Source organism: Cydia pomonella, chromosome 14, assembly GCF_033807575.1.
Source record: "Cydia pomonella isolate Wapato2018A chromosome 14, ilCydPomo1, whole genome shotgun sequence".
Lineage (NCBI taxonomy): Eukaryota > Metazoa > Arthropoda > Insecta > Lepidoptera > Tortricidae > Cydia > Cydia pomonella.
The window spans coordinates 16,016,227-16,039,114 of record NC_084716.1 but is presented as its reverse complement, the minus strand read 5'-3'; the positions used below and the strand labels follow the sequence as shown (position 1 = coordinate 16,039,114).

The following is a 22,888-nucleotide window of genomic DNA, read 5'->3' as shown; positions in this document are numbered from 1 at the left end:
GATTTTTTTTAATACGTCTTAAATGGTACGGAACCCTTCATGCGCGAGTCCGACTCGCACTTGGCCGCTTTTTTCGTTGTTCATGTAAATCCTTAATTTATGTTTTGTTATTTGTGCTCCAGTCTAACATTACTCATAAAATCGTTCTTTGCAGTTTTACTGGATAAATACCTTGAAGAGAAGAAATTCAGCAATGATGTGAAGGTAACAGGGAGAAATGAATGGAAGAAACACATGTCTGATTATATCCGGTTCCTTAAACAGAAAGCTGCAGATGGTTTCGATATAAAATACCTGTAAACATAGCTTGCATACAGAGGAAGGTTTTTGCATTCTACATATACTCTAGCAAGCCGACTTTGTCAGTAGATAAAGGGACAGGGTCAGCAATATTCTTATGGGAGACAGAGCCCTTGCGCCTGCCTATATTTTTAAAATTTGCCGCCTTTTTCTACTGACGAAGCTAACATTGCAGTTGAGTTATCCCGATGTAAATAGACGATGTCATCCTAACTATAACCTCATCTGTCGGTTCGCTAATAAAATGGTAAATCTGTAAAACTATGGTTCCATATTTACTGCAATTATGTCAAAACAGGGCGGTCCAAAGCGCTTTTTGGCGCAAATCGTCATTAAGTGGCGGCCATCTGCGTTGACTTAAAATTTTAGCATTTTGACCCCAGTTTTATGTATTTTCAACTTCATTTTTGTTCTTGCGTGTGTTCTGTTTTGTGCGGTTGTTGAACCATATTATATATTATGCGTTATGTATTAGTATATTAAGCATTTAGGTCTAAAAGATTTATATGTACCTTTCTAGCATATATTTTCTATAAAAAATATTAAGATGTATTGTATAATAATTAAGTATCTACATTTTACGATTGTTTTTAAACTGAATTATCTGACTCATTATAAAAATATGATTATTTTATTTTATTATTGGGAGCCTATAATGTCCCACTGCTGGGTAAAGGCCTCCCCCCACTTTTTCAAGTCTTCCCAATCCTGTGCAGTCTCTGGTCATTCCTAACTCGTCTCTCCATCGCCGACTTGGTCTGCCAGATCCTCGTTTTGAGCTGGGTTGCCACTCTGTGGCGACCGTGGCCCAGCTCACTCGGCATGCAGTAGATGTGACGAACCCAGTCTGACTTTAGCTTGGCTGCTTTCCGAGCTACGTCGACTTCTTTTGTTCTAGAGCGCAGCGTGGTGTTCCGGGTAGGTGCGAATTGGAAGTTTGCACATGTCCATGAGTTTACGCTTAAGCAACATTGGGAGATCGCCTTTTATCGGATGTTTCATGGACTCGTAGTCTACCACGCGTTTTCAGTCCGTCTTTCGACTTCCTTCTCTTGTTGCGCCTGGAGGAAAACTATTTGGCCTAAGTAAATGTACTCTTGGACATATGCAACATATGCAATACGGACATATTCTACGTGGTGTGCTATTGGTCATTAGCTTAGTCTTCGACATGTTCATCTTCAGTCCAACCTCAAGGTCTTGAAGGAGCAGAACAGCAGTCGAGGTGAACAGAACGATGTCGTCGGCAAATCGAAGATTAGTTAGTCCTCCATTTCCGACGACAAGGCCCCTTCCTCCCCATTTTGCACTTTCATAGTTTTGTCTATGTTACATATTGTACACTGTTTCCAAACTAAATTCGGGCACAGTGACTGCTACAACTCCGGTATACTTAAACTTACTGACCAATTCTTACAGATTTAAATAAAAGCTTTCTTTTTTTAACATTGATGTTGCACAAGTAAGAAATATCGCCGAATGAAAATGATTAAACTGCAATACCTACTTGAATTGAACGAATTGAATTGCAATACGTACATCAGTCATCAAAGGTGCACGTGGAAAAAAAATCTCAGTTCAGAACTTCGAATATCTAGTTACGGAGACTTTTTCTCATTTTCATGCCTCTATTGAACCGGCCATCAAAGGAATCCGACAGGAACAGCCGGCCTTAAAGGTGTTTTTTTCTTTTTAACCATTCAAAAGTGTACTATTGACTTTGACAGCTACTATCGCTGTTGGTTCGCGACACAATTTGCATTGTCCTGGAAACGCCTCTTCGATTGCTCCGTGTTCGAAAATCGAATGTTTATTTTTGCTTTTCTTTTGTCTTTTACCTGTTCAAATTTAAACTGTGTGTGTTAGTGTTAAGGCTGTTTATTGAACTAAGTGTAAGATCGATGCTGTTTCATGTAATAATTGGTTTAAATAGTGTTTTCTGGGAATGTATGTGCATTGGTTGTTAATGTCACTTTGATATGAAGCTATGTGAAGTTACTTTCAAAAAGTTATTTGAGCTTTTTGAAAATAACTTAATATAGTTGCTTTATTATTCTAAGTGTTAAGTTACGCTGTAATTATAGTGCCGGTTATAAAAAAATAATTTAATTAATTTCGAAATGATTTCATATGTGAAAAATATTATGACGTGCACGTACGTGTGAAAGGACTGTTTTAGTGTCTTATTTTCAACTACTTAAGGCACAATTTATTTTTGATCACTTGATAGTCTCAAGATAATGCCTCATTATAATTTTTTTAGATACAAATGTCCATAAAGGCATTAGTTATTTGTGCAACAAGAGAGGAAAGTTGGTTTTTCTTGCGAGTGTTGATTTTGAGTCCTGATTCCTGATTTAGCGAATGATTCTAAGTTAGAATCTTAAGCGTAGCGAGGGACTTAAAAACACGAGATGTAAAATAACTTTGCTCTCGTGTGACACGCACAACTTTTCACCTCAGTAGTGAGAACATATTAAAGGATAAAAAAATTCAACATCAAGTAAAGTTAACCACATTTATTTACATTCATGAATGAAAAGCATCATTATTATGACGAAAGCTTGTCTCACTCCCTGGAGTGAGGAAAGTCACACTTTCGTCACTCCCCGGAGTGACGAAAGTAGGCTTGTTCGAGTTGCTGAGGTGAAAAAGTAATAATAAATTACCTGGGTATTAGGTTTGTACTTCCCGTTTAGTAAAGTTAAGTATAGCCGGTCAAACAAGATTGTTAGTAGAAAAGGGCATGAAATTAAAATTTTATACGGGACGATTACTCTTTGCGCCTACGTTTTTTTTTATTTTGCTGTTTTTTTCTACTGTCGTTAATGGCTTGGCAGACTATAATAATGTAAAACTAATTATTTGACTATGTAATAACTCTGACACAACACTGTATTTTTTATGAAGACTGCGTTTTGGTTTAAAGAAGTCTATTTTTATGCAGAATAAATATATGAAATTAAACTTTATTTTATTTCAGTTGGGAAAGGTATCCGGCCCTAGTTTTACTAATGTATCGGCATAATTTTCCTATAATTTCATTTGAGCTCATCATTGAGAGAGGACGGCTGCTTTTCCATACAAACGTAGTCCCCATTTTCCTCTCTGGATATTGACATTATGGAAAGTATTTTACAGTACATATGCACTTTTACCGCACTAGTGCGCAAATTAGCATATTACGTTACTGTGTCAAACATTTAAAGGGCCATATGTACTGTAAAACGTTGTACGATACCTGTGCGAATAGGTAATTGGCAACTCGTGTCGATTTAAAACACTCCCTTCGGTCGTGTTTTAATTTATCGCCACTCTTTCCGAATTTCCTATTTTTCGCACTTGCATCGTAATGTACTATTACATAATTCAATGTATACTAATAATAGCTATGCCTCTACGTTTGACTTTTTTCGATTATTTCAGTATTGTAAAAATTAGGAGTGAAAAACAGTTTTCATACAAATTTTTAAATGCTCCTTATAATAATAAAAAAAATGGAAAAATATCAAACGTAGGGGCATAGCTGTGGTCGATATACAAAAAGTTGTGTCAAAATATTTTCAATAATGTTAATATCCAGAGAGGAAATGAGCACTACGTTTGTATGAAAAGGTGATTTCGCGCACGTCCTCTACTTTTGTCTTTTCGCTACCTATTCGCCACCACGACCACGCTATTCGCTGCATTGTGCACGACTGTCACGCAACCTAGCGTCCGCAAGTCTAGGGTAAAACGCACGCACTACATTTTTTTTTTTTTTTCAGTATCCGTAGTATATGTACGCCTGCAACTCCAGAGTTGCAGGCGTCCGCGTTGCCGACCCTAACCCCCTCCCCCCTCGTTAAGCTCTGGCAACCTTACTCACCGGCAGAAACACAATACTATGAGTAGGGTCTAGTGCTATTTGGCTGCGGTTTTCTGTAAGGTGGAGGTACTTCCCCAGTTCTTTCTTTCTTTCTTTATTGCATCCATGGTTTGTACAGGTGTTACATACTCGTAGTAGTTGTGAGTTTCACATGGACCCTGATAGGGTACAGCAATAGTCTTAAATCTATGTTATGTACTTAATCGAGGTTTTATAACAATGGTTAGTTGATTTTATGCTATACTATTCTATACTAATTCCAATTTTAAATTTTATGTCGACAAATTCATTCACAACTAAGAGATAATATTATTGATAGTTAAAATTTTATATGCAATAAAATTGTAGTGTATATAATATTAATTTTAATAGTAATGTCAAAAAATAAAAAATAAAAAAATCTCATATCATATAAAATATTAACAATAATGCGATGCGAAATATAGCGATGAATAGATATCTAATAACATTCGTCATTATTTTTATCATCCAAAAAATCATTAAGTTTATAATAGCATTTGGTAAGTACTTCCCCAGTTGGGCTCTGCTCTAGATCTGGAATGACATCCACTGGCAGTGCCCTACCACACAAAGCGAGATAAAATTCACAATGCCACAATGATTTTCTTTTCATAGGATTTTCATCAATAAAGTGATTCTTGATGAAGCTTTTGGTAAATAACTTGTTAAGATTTGTGTAAATTGGTTGAAATATAACGATGTCGGAAAAAAATCACGCTGGCTAGGAGCTTTAATCGAAAACGCTGCCTGATCCGTTTGAGCTATAACAACACAATGTATGGTGGGGTTGTCACTCGTTCATGGGTCTACAAAAAAGTCCGCGATGTTGAATGTCTATCTTTTAAGGATATCTTATTATACCCATTCTTAACTTCTAGAAAAAGATCACATAGTATGTGGCATTTGCAAAGCTATTTATACGGATACAGTATGAATAATTAACAAATTAAATACTTTAGTTATATTAAGCATTTCATACAAATTACAATGGTCCCTTACACCATACAATTTAAATGAATATTTCAGGAGTAATCTTAAATTAAAGGAAACCACCTTATGCGCTGGGGTCGCTTTACTTCCCCCACATGCACTTCGTACGGTCCCAATACCCCGCCCCGGGCTCCGTATTGTATCACGGTCCTTTGGTATGCTATATTCACTGAAATTTAAATCATTTTTAATCGGAATAGAGGTTACAAGGAATGTGTTAGTAGAAATTTTAGATTTTCACAGCATTTACCATGAATTTTGAAAAAATTCAATTTGCAAAGTGTTGACTTTAAAATTTTCAACGGTACCACGAAAACTCCAAAACTGAGGTCATTTTTTCGACTTATTTTTCCGCGCTATACACAGATAACGAACATTTAAAGATGAATCATTTTAATTGAAATGCAAAATATTGAGGTTCTCAAACTTTGATCCTAGCACACTTTCAGATAGAAGTCTTTTATCCATCAACAGCAATGATTTTGGAGTAATGACGAAATGAATGTAAATGGACGAAAAAAGCGCCAAAAATATGTATTCCCCATATATCCGCTATTGTTGTATCCGACAACGGCGACCTTTACAATTTCCTCTGATGAGCACGTAGGTATATGGCTCGCAAAACCGAACTTAATCTTAAAAGTCCGGTCGCAGTGGTTGCACTGTGCACAATAAAGCTGGCCTTGGTCGTTATATGTGTATGCGTAGGACGGCTTAGGTCGAGACTTCCGTTGAAGGCGCTTTTGGTCCAAGTCGTTCAAGTCGAGCTTCTTCGAAAGTAGCTACACCTTCTTTTACCTTATTGCGCCATTCTGATCTCTGAACCGCGAGCTCCTCCCAACGCGCTAATCGAATGTCGCAAGCTTTGAGATGACGCTTCAGAACGTCTTTATATCGCAGAAACTGTCCCCCGTGGCTACGCTTCCCATCCTTGAGTTCCAAATAGCAAACGGACTTAGGGAGTCTACGGTCATCCATGCGACAGACGTGACCACTCCATCTTGGCTTTTCATTAGAATGGCCTTCATACCGGACATATTGGCCCGACGTAATACCTCCGTATATTAACCCGTATATTATTAACGTATTATTATTGCCCATATATTAAGGTAGTGTATACATATTTTTGGTACATTTTTCGTAGCGATATTTTCAGACGTGACTGTACCTACATGAACCATTGAGGAAGTTCGATCGTTGACTGATGAACCAATAGCTAATAATCGAAAGTCCTGAGTCAAAGGTTATCAAATAAAAATTCCACGAGTCAATTCAAAGGTCGCCGGTAGGTCCGGCTTACCAACAACACAATACATTTTACAATTGCATCATTTGTATGGCGGAGTTTTCACTTTCAGAGCTTTAAAATAGTACATTACGATACAAGTGCGAAAAATAGGAAATTCGAAACGAGTGGCGATAAATTAAAACACGACCGAAGGGAGTGTTTTAAATCGACACGAGTTGCGAATTACCTATTCGCACATGTATCGTACAACGTTTTACAGTACATATGGCCCTTTAAATGTTCGACACAGTAACATAATATGCTACTTCTCGCACTAGTGCTATAAAGTAGCCCCATATGTACTGTAAATTAAATTTGTAAACGCTTTCATAAGTCATTCATTATTTATTATTTAGATTTGTACTTAAGTCTAATATGACGTATTTTGTACCTGATAATTTGTTAATATTGGATCAAAATTGGATCTATATTTGTTAGGTATTTTTAAATTTTAATGACGTTTAAAATAAAATGTGTTAAAAAACTTATAAATCGTCTCGTGACGATTTCTATCATTTTATGTACCACTCCATTGATAATTATAATAAAACCTACAGACGTCTGAGCCCCTAGTGTAAATTTAATCGATTTCGAAACGTGACGTACGCGTTTGCGTTAAGTCTCATTTAGTATGGGATTTAGACACAGCGCGCCAAGCGGAACGTTTTGGAAACTCAAAATCCCATACAAAATGAGACTTAACGCAAACGCGTAAGTCACGTTGCGCCATCGAATAAATTTACACTAGGTGTACTGATAGCCTTATTTCGAGACAGCTGGAAAATGATTCTTCCATTATTCGATCATATCATAACACAATAAGGACATTATTTTTAATTTATACCATGAATCATCTCGTGATACTCAAACACGTCAACTATTCTATGAGCCTTTGGGCTATTTTATTGGCAATTATTGACCCGGTGGAGCGACCGCTGACTGACCTGCATGATAAATCTATTGCACCGCTGTTGCCAACATGTGGTAAAACTGTAGTACTGTTCTAATAATAATTTGTTACCAAATAAGTAATAACAGACGCGTTGTTCGGTAGAATTACAAATATTTTCATATCGAGTTTTTCTACAAGTTCAGAGAATACACTTATCAAGTTGTGTTGAGACAGATTATTAAATAGTATGTTTAAATATATATGTAAATGCGGGCGCGCCGATAGCTAACATTTGCCGATTTATTTTCAGATGATTCCAGAACCGTTTCAGTTTTATGTGGTTGAATTGACAGAACGGTCATTCACAAACCCCGATAAATATGTTTGCATTCCGCGATCCTGGATAAAATTCCGCGAAACAGCAGATGCTAAAGTTCTCATTAAATATCCAATAGAGGAGGCGTCAGAAACTAAGGAACGTGTGAAGAAAGGAGAGGAGTGTTCTAATGACTGGAAGATTCATTCTGCGCAAGTCAAACTTGGGACAAGTAAGCTGTTATTATTAATTAATAAACTAGTAGGATCTTATCACTTATTAATGTCCACCACGGGGCCATGTTAGGGTGGCGTACAGATAACGTAGACATAGACATGGCACAGTTTTATTTATAGAAAAGTTAAACGATAACGCGAGCGCTATCTTCCTTTCAATGATATAAACATTTTATTTTACAGATTCTTACAAAGAGGCGAATGAGTATATTAAGATACTAAATAAAATATACATCCAAGAACACAACAGCACAAACGTAGTCGAAATTGGTACGTATACCAGCATGGAAAAATATGTGCGAATATATATATATACTAGCTGCGAAACCCGGCGTTGCTCGGGTTAAAATACATCGCATGTTTAATGGTATAAAAAATATTTGAGGATGCATTTTTTAACGTAGATAATATAGATTTCTATCTTAGATATTGAAAGTAAGTAAGTAAGTAAGTAGTCGACCATTAAATATGCGGTGTATAGAAAGTATATTTAATTAATTAACTAATTGAAATAATTATAAGTTAAAATAAAAAACACCTTAGTAAATGGAAAATTTATGTTTTATTCACACAATTATTTACATATGATATTATACGTATTACATATATGATAAATACATTTACATATTACACATTATATGTGTATCCCAATGATTATCGTTTTCAAGTTGACCTAATCTTTGACATGCTTCACGATGTCTCAAAAATGTAACCATTGACAGTTTTTAGGTCTTCAAAACTCGTTGGACCACGAATAGTGTGAAGTAATAAGCGTAGATAGAAACATTCAGCGTTTTTTGGATGCACTGTGTAGACTCGTCCTATTGTGTTACACTCTTGAACACATCATGTCCTTCTACTTGCATTCCACGTTTTCGAGGATTAAATTGTTTACTTGTTGTATCCCATGTATAATAGCTGGGTACTTCTGAGTAAAGTCTTAGCAAATTGGTCTTTCTGGCATAATTCAAAAAACGCTGTTAAAGTTGTTCGAGTCGGTGGTTCCGTCGCAACTTTTTATGCCGTTTCTGTTGTGAAAAACACACGTTGTCCATTTTATAGGTGGACGGATAAATGTTGAACCGGTGGATCTCGATCGTGTATTGGAAAACTTAAAATTCGCCAAATTGCTTCGTTGGTATTAATGTAACGACCCATTTGATACTGTACTATTTCATCATGCTGGTTTTCATTGGTTAACGTAAAAACAGCCTTTATTAATATATTTGCATACATATTTTATCGATTTAACAGAACTGCAGTATTCGCCTTTAAATTTCCGTGCATGACAATACTCGCATATCGTATCCATTTTTCCGATGACAATACTTGGATGTTCATTGTATTGTTTTTTGCAATCATAATGGAAAGCCTGAAGTTCTAAACTTCCAATTTTACATGAAGCAGCTCGTCGTTGGCGTAAAGTAGTCATTCTTTCTTGTTTTCTGGTATTTTCCAGTTCATGTTGATCAGCCGATTGACGATTTCGGAGTGATCTTACTCGACATCGTGTTTCTTCATTAATACGTGCTCTTTCCTCTTCGGTTAAATTTTCTCTAATTCTTTTTACTCCTTTACGAATGTTCAAAAGACGTTTTTCTCTTTGTTCTTCTGTTTCATTGTGACGTGCTATTTTCCTTCTTTTTGAAACCACTTTGGGTTTTGCAAATACTTTTTTCGTCTTGGCTTTGTAAATATAAAAAGTGTAATAAAATTAACCAAAACGCATATCTTGGTTGTTACAATGATAAAACTAACAAAAACTCACTCACTTTCGGTTTATATACCGTTAGAAATCGAAATTTCTAGTATCAGAACACTCTAGAATAGTCAAATAGTTTTTACTTTCTCATTTGTTCAAATCACTTGAATTTATGTAATCACTGTTTACTCTTGACTTCAATTGATCTTTTCGCGACTGTAAACACGGTTCAACTGACAAAAAGTCACTGATTTTCGGTTTATATACCGTTGGAAATCGAAATTTCTAGTATCAGAACACTCTAGAATAGTCAAATAGTTTTTACTTTCTCATTTGTTCAAATCACTTGAATTTATGTAATCACTGTTTACTCTTGACTTCAATTGATCTTTTCGCGACTGTAAACACGGTTCAATTGACAAAAAGTCACTTATTTTCGGTTTATATACCGTTGGAAATCGAAATTTCTAGTATCAGAACACTCTAGAACATTCCGATGTACTTAATTTCGATCTGGATCGTCCGGATTAATTTCAATAGTTGCACACATTTCGTAACTTTCTAGAAGCTTCTAGATTATTATAGTCATTTCTAGAACTATCTAGAGCATTCCATATGGATTTTTTAGAACCTTCTCGAACATTCTAGATCGATTGTTACAGTTGTACACATTTTAGAGTTTTCTAGATTAGTCCAGAAATTTTTAGATATTTCTGGAACATTCCATACCGATTTTAGCAGTTGCACACAATTTTGTATCTTTCTAGATCATTCCAGACATTTCTAGAATTTTCTGGAACATTCCACATCGATTTTAGCAGTTGCAGACAATTTTGAATCTTTCTAGATCATTTCAGACATTTCTAGAATTTTCTGGAACATTCTATATCGATTTTAGCAGTTGCACACAATTTTGAATCTTTCTAGATCATTCTAGAAATTTTTAGAACCTTCTCGAACATTCTAGATCGATTGTTACAGTTGTACACATTCTAGTTTTGTAGATTAGTCCAGAAATTTTTAGAACTTTCCAGAAGTTCTCATGAGTTAGAAAAGGACAGATGTATATTTTTTCATATTTTTGCCACCCACAACCACCCACTTCCACCCACCGCGACCAAACTCTCTTATTCCCACCGGGAGATCGAGGGGTATTTACCACCCCAAAAGGAAGTTGATTGGAATTGGTGGTGGTAGAGAAAACCCTGTCTTTACGTACGCACATTAGCATTTTATATATATATTAAGATATGTTACTGTAAAAGCCCGAAGTACGGTAAAACCTAGGATATACCAGTAAGACCTAGGTTTTACCGATGCCGATCGGTAAAAGCCCGAAATGTGAAATAATTATTGTTCACTTCGGGCTTTTACCGACATGGTAAATCCTAGGTCTTACCACGTCGACCGGTAAAGGTTGAATCATCCACTGGTTCTTGACATTATTAGATGAAAATCTTGTATCAGTGTAAGGCGCGTTACATGTAGCGCCAGTTAGAGTGATGCTTCGTAAGTAATGTACAGTGTGTCACATACCCATTGTAAGCAATATGCCCAGTTGGTGGGAATTTTCGGGCTGTAGCTAGCCGCTGTAATGGGTAACAGAAACGCGTTCCGTATGTGGTTCGTTTTCCAGATGACTAGGGTGCATATCGCGAACGATTGGCATCTTGACTAGGTACCAAGGTTTAGGTATAGTTTACAGTAAAAACAAATTAGGTATCTATTAATAGTTCCCGCCTGTTGAAGCGACTATGGATGGGTGATCAAATGACACCCAGATGCTTTCAATTAAATAATTTTGTTTTAAGTAAAAAACCTTTTGCCAAACGTGGGTTATGGTAGTGGTTCGTAAGGGAGAGAAATAAGCCTGTCTGGTTCCGTGGTATGTTGGCACTCCCCTGTCATGCTAGTTGGTCGTACCGAGGGCCGCTCCTGGTTAGCCAGGAACGTCTTTAAGCGCCGTGGACAGCTGATGTGAATGCGAAAGGAGGCCTCCGCGTCCCTAGGAACTATTAGTACGGCCGGTCGGAACAAAGGAACCGCGCCGGTAAAGGGTTATTTGAACCGGAATCTTACAGCTCTATTCTGTAAGACTGCTGTCGACCGAAAATGCGATTTTGTGTCTTAAGCAAGCTGTCAGGTACTACAAGGACAGGAACACGCCGATCTATGCGTACTTTCTGGACTTGTCAAAGACGTTTGACCTGGTTGTGTAAGACAAGCTATAGTACAAGCTTACAAAAACGGGAGATTCCATTGAATATATCGCGTTGCTTAAACATTGGTACAACAGCCAGGTCAACCGAGTGAGATGGGCGGGAAAGGAGTCTGACGAGTACAAACTACAAAGTGGAGCGAGACAGGGAGGGCTAACATCCTTTCTCCTTTTCAACGTCTACGTAAACGAGTTGATCGAGGCACTCAGCAGGGCACATGTCGGTTGCCATACAGATGATGTGTGTTTTAACAATATAAGTTACGCTGACGACATGGCGTTGCTGAGGCCTTCGGCTGACGCGGTACGACAGCTCATCAATATTTGTGAGGAATACGCCGGGCAGCATGGTCTAAAATACAACACGGCCCAAAGTCAGTTTGTTATATTCAAAGCTCGTAAGTATAACCCGTCTACGGAGCCGAGGATCATGTTGTACCCCTCAAAGTTGTAGATCGCTTTAAGTATCTGGGGCATAGCTTACAACTGAATTGAATGACGATCTGGATCTGGAAAGGGAAAAAAGAGCGACAGCAGTGAGAGGCAATATGCTTGCCCGCAGGTTCCCACGGTGTAATACATCAGTTAAATTGACGCTCTTTAGAGCTTACTGTCAGACTTTCTACACATGCAGCCTGTGGGTGAAGTTTACACAACCAGCCTAGAACGCATTGCGCGTTAAATATAATAACATATTGAGGATGCTGTTGCGGCTGCCGAAGCACTGCAGCGCGTCCGTCATGTTCGCTGAGGAGCGAGTAGATGACTTTTTTGCCATTAGGCGGAAAAGAATCGCCTCCATGCTGAGACGGGTGCGCGGCAGCAGCAACAGTCTACTCAAGGTGTTGGCCGAGCGCCTCGAGTGCCCCGTTATAAAGTTTTGGGTGGAGGTGGCAATTGGGAGAGCGAAATAGAGTATGGCAACCTGCGCCCCCTACTCTCCACACATCTTAGTGTTTAGTTATAAGTTCTTATTTTTGTTTTTCTCTTAGTACCTACCTAATTAGCATAGTTTTAAGTTTATACTAATAGTCGTTATGGATCAGTGATCTGAAATAAACGGTTTTTTTTTATTTATACTCAGGGTACGAGACAAAAACTTAAATACGTCCTTTTCTACATATTAAAGGTTGTGCTAAACTATTTCTTTTATACCTAACATTTTATTCTCTAAGAAAAGGAGACACTTGACCTATCCGACGCGTCGCGTGTGATGTCACGGCGCGAAGCTCATGAACGCGACCGCACAGGACCGGACCCTAAAGGCATCAGCGCCAGAGTACTTTGAACGTACCGCGCGATCAAAACTGCTAACGTTGTTGCTACGCTGAAACTACTCTCGCGATTGTACAGTCGCGCAGAGTATAACCTAATCTTACTTTGATTAGAATAACGTGCATCGTTACACTGTTTATTGCTGTCCCGCTCCCACTGATAATATATTTAACACTCGTATTTCATAAAAATAGTCATAGTGCTGACTGTTAATGTTCTGGTTTTGCTGTAGGTTTAGTTACAATTTTTCAACAACAAGCCGCGGCGGCTCTCTCTGTAGTACGGAAGGTGGGACAGGGAGAACACTCCCCTGATATGGAATATATCGTATGACTGGGCCATAAGGGGGGCCCAGCTTCCCTGCATGATCACCATCTGCTATGCTGACGACACCATGGTGGCTGTGCGGGGAAGGCACATGGACGATAACTTTTTCAGAGCGGCGGTAGCGACAGAGATGTCAGTGGGTCGCATCGAACGCCTAGGATTGAATGTGTCCCTCTCGAAGACTGAAGCAATTGTCTTCGAGGGACCTGGAAGGGCGCTACCTGAGGACTTAACTATAGCTGTTGCAGGTGAGAGGGTTCCGGTCAATTCACACATGAAGTACCTGGGTCTTGTTCTTGACCGGAGGTGGAATTTTGAACAGTATTTCCTCAGGTTAGCGCCCCGAATCGTGGGTGCTGCCTCAGCCCTTAGCCGGCTATTACCAAACGTGGGTGGGCCGATAGCCCCTTGTCGGTGCCTGTACGTGGGCGTTGTTCGGAGCATGGCCTTATACGGGGCACGAATTTGGGCAGACAGGCTCTTGGCTAAAGCCAAGCCTCTCCTAAGGCGTCCGCTGAGGGTGGTGGCCTTGCGCATAATAAAGGCATACCATACGGTTTATTTCGCGGTGGCATGAGCCCTGGCAGGTACTCCACCCTGGTAGCTGGAAGCTAAAATGATAGCTGGAAATTACCGTATGAAAGCAGAGGCCAGAGCGCGTGGAGAACGCCTCGACCCAGAGGAGGCGAAGAGAGAGCAACGACAGGCTGTCAAGAGACTGTGGGACCGCTGAAAGAGCGACCAGGAGGATTCCTCCTATAGAGTCCGCAGTATAGGGGCTCTCCTCCAGTCATTCAACCAGTGGCTCCATAGAGAACACGGGGTGCCCAGCTACAGATTGACGCAGGTAACAACCGGACACGGTTGCTTCAACAATCTGCCATGACACGGCCCAGCACACACTTGAATCGTGCAGGCGATGGGCTGTGGTACGCCAAAACATGGTGGTGGCAGCGGAAATCACGAGTGGGGACCTCTCGCTGCACGACGTCGTGTCGCCCATGTTGCGCAGCAAGAGGGCATGGAAGGAAGTTGAGGTCTTTTGCGAAACCGTGATTTCCCTAAAGGAAGCAGCGGAGCGGTTGCGCGAAGATAGTGCAGATGCGCTACCGCTCCGGCGTAGGCGGAGAGGGAGGGTCTCCTCCCTAGGTAGGCAATGTGCCCTAGCCAACAGCTAGTTCCTCCCCTTCGTAGAGCCAGTGGATTGGGGGGCCCAGACGGAATGGCTCTGCACGTGTGGGAGGAGAGCCAAGCGTCCTGGTGCTCTTCCTCATTGGCGCGGGTGTCCAACACAGGTCAGTCGGGCTGCCGAGGGGCGTCGCGGATAGAATGCCGCAAGCGATCCCCTGACGCTCCCCTAACGGCAAAGAGGATGACACCGCAGGGGATGTTAGTGGGTATTCTCTTCCCCTTCCTCTGGCTAACAGAGGGAGTTACGGGAGGAGCGAGTCCCACATACCACCCGGGTGGTAAGAGAATGACTTTTTTGTTAGAATTTATGAATATATTTTGCATGCAACACGTTTTTTTTAAATATACTACCTTAAAGAAAAAGTTGAAGAAATCAGGAAAAATCATAAAATATTAGTTATGGCCGCCTTCCCTTGGCGCGCAGCCCACCGTGCACCCCCCAATGGGCTTCCCCAGCCCGAGGTGAGATGCGTAAATGCATTTACCCCTGCGTCAAAAAAAAGAGGACAGGGAGAACACGCTTATCATTCATGCTGTTGCTTTCCAGAATAACTACCCCGCGTGACCCTGACGTAACCCCGTCGCCTCTAAATGGCGATCCAATTATGCCCCGTAGAATCATGTGTCCATCTGTTCAAGAGGTGTTAGTTGCACCACCCACACCGACCCCCGAAAATGTAAAGGGCATTAATTATTACTCGAGCTGGAGTTCCAAGAGGCGATGGCCTCGCTCAGTACTGCCTGAGCTCCAGCGCGGTCCCTCGGTACTTATTTATTAGGATAATGTTCCTTTTTTTGCTCAAATTAAATGCCTATGTGTGTTTTATTGATATTAGTAAAGCGACCTGGTCTCGAAACAATATTTTAAACTTAATAGAGCAAATTTCTCATTACTCCTAAGAATATTCTCCGGAAAATTCTCCGACACATTTCTTTATAAGGCGTCCGTAGTATTTTGAATACAAACTATTTATTATTTATATCAAGTTGTTTCTTTGTACATGTGTTTTTCGCATACTTGAGTTTTTACAAGCTTTTATAAAACTTAATCTTGGGACCTAAACTTGACACTTGAATTTTGGTTTATGTAAATCGGAAGAAAAGTACGATTTAGTATTTTTTTGGAAACAAAAAACATTGTTTGTACAAGTTTTTATCGCTTACCGTACTTTTCTTTCGTGCGGTACGTTCAGAGTACTCTGGCGCTGATGCACTGCTGCCTTTAGGATACGGTCCTGTGCGGTCGTGTTCATGAGCTTCGCACCGTGACATCACACGCGACGCATCGGACAGGTCAAGGGTCTCCTTTTCTTACAGAATAAAATGTTAGGTATAAAAGAAATAGTTTAGCACAACCTTTAATGTGTAGAAAAAGACGTATTTAAGTTTCGCGTCGTACCCTGGGTATAAAAAAAAAAAACAAAAGACACCGTTTATTTCAGATCACTGATCCATAACGACTATTAGTATAAACTTAAAACTATGCTATTTAGGTACTTAGAGAAAAATAAAAATGAGAACTTATAACTAAAAACTAAGATGTGTGGAGAGTAGGAGCGCAGGTTGCCATACTCTATTTCGCTGCCCCAATTGCCACCTCCACCCAAAACTTTATAACGGGGCACTCGAGGCGCTCGGCCAATACCTTGAGTAGACTATTGCTGCTGCCGCGCACCCGTCTCAGCATGGAGGCGATTCTTTTCTGCCTAATGGCAAAAAAGTCATCTACTCGCGCCTCAGCGAACATGCCGGACGCGCTGCAGTGCTTCGACAGCCGCAACAGCATCCTCAAGGTTGATTGATTTAATTGAAAGCGGGTGTTATTTGATCGCTTCAACAAGCGAGAACTATTAATAGATACCTAATTTGTTTTTACTGTAAACTATACCTAAACCTTGGTACCTAGTCAAGATGCCAATCGTTCGCGATATAATAATCTCTGCATTATGCAGTGCACCCTAGTCATCTGGAAAACGAAGCACATACGGAACGCGTTTCTGTTACCCATTACAGCGGCTAGCTACAGCCCGAAAATTCCCACCAACTGGGCACATTCCTTACAAAGGGTATGTGACACACTGTACATTACTCTGCTCTCAGGACTTCTACATCCCTACTCACGGCGTTCGAATTTGCAGTGAGTAGAGTTCACTCTCACCTTCAGCAAAACCGAAAAACCTAGACCTATATGACTAGTAAAATAGCCGAAACAATACGAAGCATCACTCTAAATGGCGCTACATGTAACGCCCCTTACACTGATACAAGATTTTCATCTAATACTGTCAAAAACCAGTGCATGATTCAACCTTTACCGGTCGCCGTGGTAAGACCTAGGATTTACCAAATCCATGTCGGTAAAAGCCCGAAGTGAACAATAATTATTTCACATTTCGGGGTTTTACCGATCGGCATCGGTAAAACCTAGGTCTTACCGGTATATCCTAGATTTTACCGTACTTCGGGCTTTTACAGTAACATATATATATATTACGTTAAAATATATTTATATATATGTCTACATACATTTTGTTTCCAAAAAAAAAAAGTTATGAAAGCGATATAATTCTCCCCTCCACCCTGTAACTAACTGTGTGTAACTAGAGCTACCACCCCCCAAGCTACAAGGACGATAGCGAGAGCTAAGAGGTACTGGCGGGCCTCGTACCTTCTCCCACCCTGCGGGTAACTCTAGTACCCATGCGACGAGGGAGGATGACGGCACTTCCGAGTAGATTGCTCACGAGGACACATCATCCCCCACCCCCTTTAGCTAAACATTGTAACCCCATTTATTATCGCTGTTACTAATTATTGTATTAATAAACCTAAGAAAGTACTGAGAAAGAAGCGTTTGTAACAGTTGTAGCAGGGAATCTAACTCGGAAGGTCCTGCTTATCAGACAACTTTTTCTATTAAACGCTTCGCTTATTGACAAGTTAAAAGTATTTGTTCAACTTACTTATGCGCGCTATTCACGTCTTATCGTGCCTAAAATCCAAACCATAAGTGCCTGTTCACCGGCTGGTGACAACATTTGTCAAAACGCAATAAATTCCTACTATCCCAACCATTGTGATGTAATGAAAATAAACGTAACAGTTCTTTGAGCCATAATGAAATAGTCGGTAATTACAACTTACCTGTTTTACTCATCCAGTTACTATAATATGCCAAATACTTTTGATGTGGATTTTACTCATAAATGCCTAACCTAGCTTAAACTTAACCAAAACTTTCGACCGTGCCGTTGTGTTGTGTCGACATTTATTATTGAAGATAATAATAATTAATCCATGTGATCATTTTGTCATATTCTTAATATTATAAGCTCTTTTTTCACCATGTAACTAAACAACTATTTAGGCTTTCCATCTTAGGCACAACAAAACATGAAAATTAGTTAATTTAAGTTGAATAATTTAGTAGTACATATGTTGAATAAAATTATGGGCGCAACTGGAAGGCTAAGTCATAATCTCTCAGCGCGATGTTTTTACTCGTAACACGAGTCATAGGTGCGCAGGTACGAGCGAAGCAAGTACATATTGCGCACTGGAGACTCGTGCTAAAAACATCGCGCGGACAGATTATGAGTACCTTAGCTTACCAATCCCGCCAATAACTGTTTTAAAATCTTTTCCATGTCATACTCTTTGCTTGACAATATTAATAATTGGAAAATATATTTTATTTTACACGACTGATTTCTATTTCTACGCGACAGTTATCTAACTGAAAAATGTTTTTCTTTAGATAATTAATTCTTATAATAAAATAGTATATAAAATAAAATTACATTGTAATGTATTTTATAATAAATTATTAAATACTAATTATGTATATATGTAAATCCGCATATATTTTATCATATTATGCTTTATGTTTCGATGTATATGCGCACGTATACATCGAAACATAAAGCTAAATTTATCTCCATATGTATTTTTGATACATGTGTCTGCAAATATATTGTATGTATGTCTACATATATCTTGGAATTTATGTGTAACAATATCTGAAAATATATTGAAGCTTTTTTTTGTGCGCATGTGCTCTCTAAAGTTAAATTAGTAGATAGCCACTAATTTGGTTGTACAAAATATACCATGATATAGTTTAGACACCCAAAATAGTGATTATTTAGTAACAAATAGTGGACTGGAAATCTACTAATTTAACTTAAGAGAGTATATAAATATGTTAAATATATGTCACATCTATTTTTTGCATAGATAATTTTCCGTACGAATAGTTCTGCTGCGACATTTCTAAGGTCTTTGGTGTATTCACTGATACTAACAAATGGTAAAATCTCATTTTAGGCGTACTACCAACGTTGGATACTTCAAGTTCTAAAGCAAATGACTCTCTATCGAACGATAACATCGAGACAGTGAGAACTCAAACAACGCCAGGACAGCTACGGCAGACTGCTGCTGAGGTAGAAGTTAAAGCAGATGAAGCCGATTTTTCTCCCAATGCTAAAAAATATTTCACCAGACACAGAAGTAAAATATCTTCAGGTGCCAACACTGTTTGTTCCTTGGATCAAACTGTGAAGAAAAAATCCCAGGAAACTATCAAGTGTGTTGAAGCAAGCAGTAAGATTACCGACAGCCAAGATAATAAATCGTTAGCAGATAAACCTAAGATGCTTTCGGATGACGAAATAACGCGAGCTGCTATACGAACAGCTTTAGGCCCTAACGCCAAACAGAACTTAGAAATACTTCATGCTGAGTTCCTAACGCACCGTCTAATGTTGAAAAGTTTATGTTTGGGTTGTCTTCAACACTGCAAGACATTGAGGAAATTGATAGAGCTATCAGGAGATGATAATAGTAATGATGAAAATATAAACGTGATGGCAGTAAACGACAAAATACCTGGGTCACAGAATAATAGTGATCATGATGGACACGATAACGAAGAAAATGAAGATGATGTTCCATCAGACAAAATTCGTGGCCAAGCACGCAAGTTTACTCTTCCACCAGAGTACGATCCAGGGGATTCGAAGTGGACCTTGAAGCACAAGGAAAAGAATCAAGATCTCGTTGAACTAACACCAGGTTCACATATTTATGTCAACGCCGTGCAGCTGAGCAATTGCAAGAGGATATCGAAGGACAGTAAAACTCTAGCAAGAATGCTACTGGTTGAAGTTTTCAGCGAGAACGCGTTGAGTGTATGCTCCCTGACTGGAAAAAGAGCCTACGCATATGACTTAATGGGATTAAGGGTTCGGCCTGGACTAGATGAGCATGCAAGGAATATTTTGCTGAGTTACGTGGAGGACTATGCACTTAAGCAAAAGTGGGTTACATTCGATAAGCACACTATCTTGACATGTCTTCGTAATAAAATACAAGAAATAAGAAGCAAAAGTATGGATAGACTGGACTAATCCAGTCGGGAAGCTAAAGCTTATTAGTCCTTAAGGTAGTTCACTCGCGACCAATAAACTATAATAGTTTGTGCTACTGCTGTCTTTTTCGCTCGCTAGTGCTTTTATCAACTATCGCTAACTTGCTTCCACATATGACTATTGGTGTTTACTTTTCGAGTTTGTCGATAATATTAGGTCATTACCTATGAAATTGGCGTTTTGTATGGAGAACTTTAACGAAATTCGATTTTTCATACAATGAATTTTGCGGATTATTTTGTGATGGCATTTTCAAACCAAACAAATTTTTGCCAGTAATCTGATACATTTTTAAGGCACGTTTTCTATCTCATATTTTTTTTAATCTGTCCCGTCCGAAAAATATAAGTCAGTACTCGAGCCGGCAGCACATGAAAAGAGCTGTTTTCAGGGCGGTATTCTGAATAAATAAAACAATAAAAGTAGCAAATAATTGTATGTAAAATTGTTGTTATGTAGCGCACTAATGAAATTAAAAAATATTTCGAAGTTACTATTAAAATAAATAAACTATGACATGACTAATACTTATGAATAAAAACGCCAATTTCATAGGTTCAAGAATTTCTGAATTTTTTATGGTAAAAATAAATATATTTTTCTTATAAATCTGGGAGTACGGTAGTGCCCTTCCTGAAGTATTAGAAAACTGAAATTTGGTATGTAGGATAGTATTAGTACACAAACAAAAAAAAATTCAAACACTTGAAATTTTTAGCCCCTTAAGGGGGTGAAAAAGGGAGTGGAATTTTATATGGATAATCATAATCAATAACCGGTCAACCTATGTGGTATGTAGATATTTTTTGTTATAGGGAAGGATATAGGATAGTTTTAAACCCCAAAATTAACCCTTTAAATTGGGGACGGGGATAAAAGGGGATGCAAGACTGCCATAAGCAACTTACAAAAAAGAAGTGAAATCCCATCAAAAACATTTTCATGTAAAATGTTGCCAAGACGAGACCATAAGGTTCGCACTGTCAAAATGTTATCAGATCTCTTGTAGAGCCAAACTTCTAACTCTACAAGCCCTAACACCACAAACTCTACACCTTAGTCAAAATATGTGGCTTTGCCCTTTCGTTACTACAAGAAGTATTGTATAATAAAAAATAATGAATAGTGAAAACATTTTTCACCCTACGCCCATGTATGGTAGCGAAATGGCCAAGCCATATATTTTGACTAAGGTGTAGAGTTTGTGAAGTTAGGGCTTGTAGAGTTAGAATCTTGGCTCTACACGAGATCTGATACCATTTTGACAGTGCGAGCCTTATGGTCTCGTCTTGGCAACATTTTATATGAAAATGTTTTTGATGGGATGTGAATTATAATAAGTCCTAAATTATGTATAAGACTCGTGTAAAGAATCTATTAATTATTTATGAATTGATAAATGTATAGCTTTTTTAATAGTGAATAAAAATAATGAATACATTTTCATAACTGAGTGTTGTATTTAATACCCTCATAACAATTAGTGTAAGCTTATATCAGCAAGGTAAACTTCGTTGCCTACCATATTTAATGTTTGCTAAATTCCGACTTCGAAAATGTTCCTTTTTACATTTCTATTGTTTCTTTAAATTTTCATCAATGCGAAATCAACACTATTTTCTACAATATATGTTCAAATTTGGCTCGCAAATTTTGGATTTTTAAGGCTGGGCCTAGCTCTGAGCATAAAAACTCAAAATCAAATATCAAATATCAAACATTTATTCAGCAAATAGGCCACAGGGGCACTTTTACATGTCCATTTTTACAAACAATAAATTAAAAAAAAAAAACAATTACAAATATCGAATCTATGAAATAATAAATACTTTATTAGAGATGTATACTGTCTCTAAATGTCTAATTACACAAAAAAAAACTATGATAAAAAAATAAAACCATAAAATACTAAAATTCTTTAGAGATGTATAAGTCTCTAAGTGTCAGAGATAAAATATAAAAATATATATTAAATTATCCTTAGAGATGTAGAGGGTCGCCAAGGCTTGAATTCTTATATAAATAATTAAAAGACAAAAGACATGGAAAATGGTCGGACTTTAACCTAACACGTGCTTTACCAAATGAAATGCGCCCAAAAATATGCGAAATATGAATCTGGTCTACGTTGGTTTGCCATTTGCCAATTAAAACGCTATAAGTTGATTAACCTTTCAACTGTGTGTGGTGATCAAGGATCGTGGGTTGAAAGATACCTAATGATAGTTTATCTTTCAAGTAAGCATTTTACAATGCGCTTATGAACCATCAGGCAGGCCGTATGCTTGTTTGCCACCGACGTAGTATAAAAAAAATGAACATCAAATAAAGCTGACTCTAACAGCTCCTACACCTCTGACCCCAGAAGATTTAAATCCCTCCTAAATTGTAAACATCGATTCTGCCGTATAGAGCAGGAACAATCTTTCTCGAAAAAATGCAAAAGATGACTAAAACTTCGATCAGGATCCTTATAGTGCGGGCGGGAACCGTATTATCTAACTACGTCACCTGATACAAGGATAAGCCCCATGGCACTCAAGAAGCGTCCGGGGAAAATCCGAACACTTTTCATGTAAGGAAGCACATTAAAACTACATGTAAGGTCTTGTTTTTTTACTCATCCGGGGAAAAAATGCGATTTACGCCAAATGTTCGGGTTTTTTTGAATCTTTGTTCGGGTTTGGCGAAATTCGAGATGGCAGCCCTATCTGCCAGCTACTAAATGGCCGAAAGTACGTCTGCCGGGCATCTCCAATTTAAGCAATCAGTGCCTTCCAATCCTTGAAATTCCCGGCAGAGGCACTGGACTAGGTAATTATTTAATAACAT

General features: G+C 38.5%; 1 protein-coding gene across 3 annotated transcripts in view; it reads left to right on the top strand.

The window, feature by feature from the left end:
* Positions 1 to 21,601, top strand: part of LOC133525063 (uncharacterized) — a 51,486-nt gene extending 29,885 nt beyond the window's left edge. The window contains exons 9-11 of one of the 3 annotated variants that reach the window (XM_061861285.1): positions 7,670 to 7,907; positions 8,095 to 8,181; positions 18,951 to 21,601. In XM_061861285.1, the coding sequence (XP_061717269.1) occupies positions 7,670 to 7,907; positions 8,095 to 8,181; positions 18,951 to 20,035 (1,410 nt within the window). In that variant the 3' untranslated portion in view covers positions 20,036 to 21,601. Of the gene's footprint in view, positions 1 to 154; positions 3,268 to 7,669; positions 7,908 to 8,094; positions 8,182 to 18,950 lie in introns of those variants that run through there. The other 2 variants (XM_061861284.1, XM_061861286.1) reach the window with 2 other exon arrangements.
* The last annotated feature ends 1,287 nt before the right edge of the window (positions 21,602 to 22,888 follow it).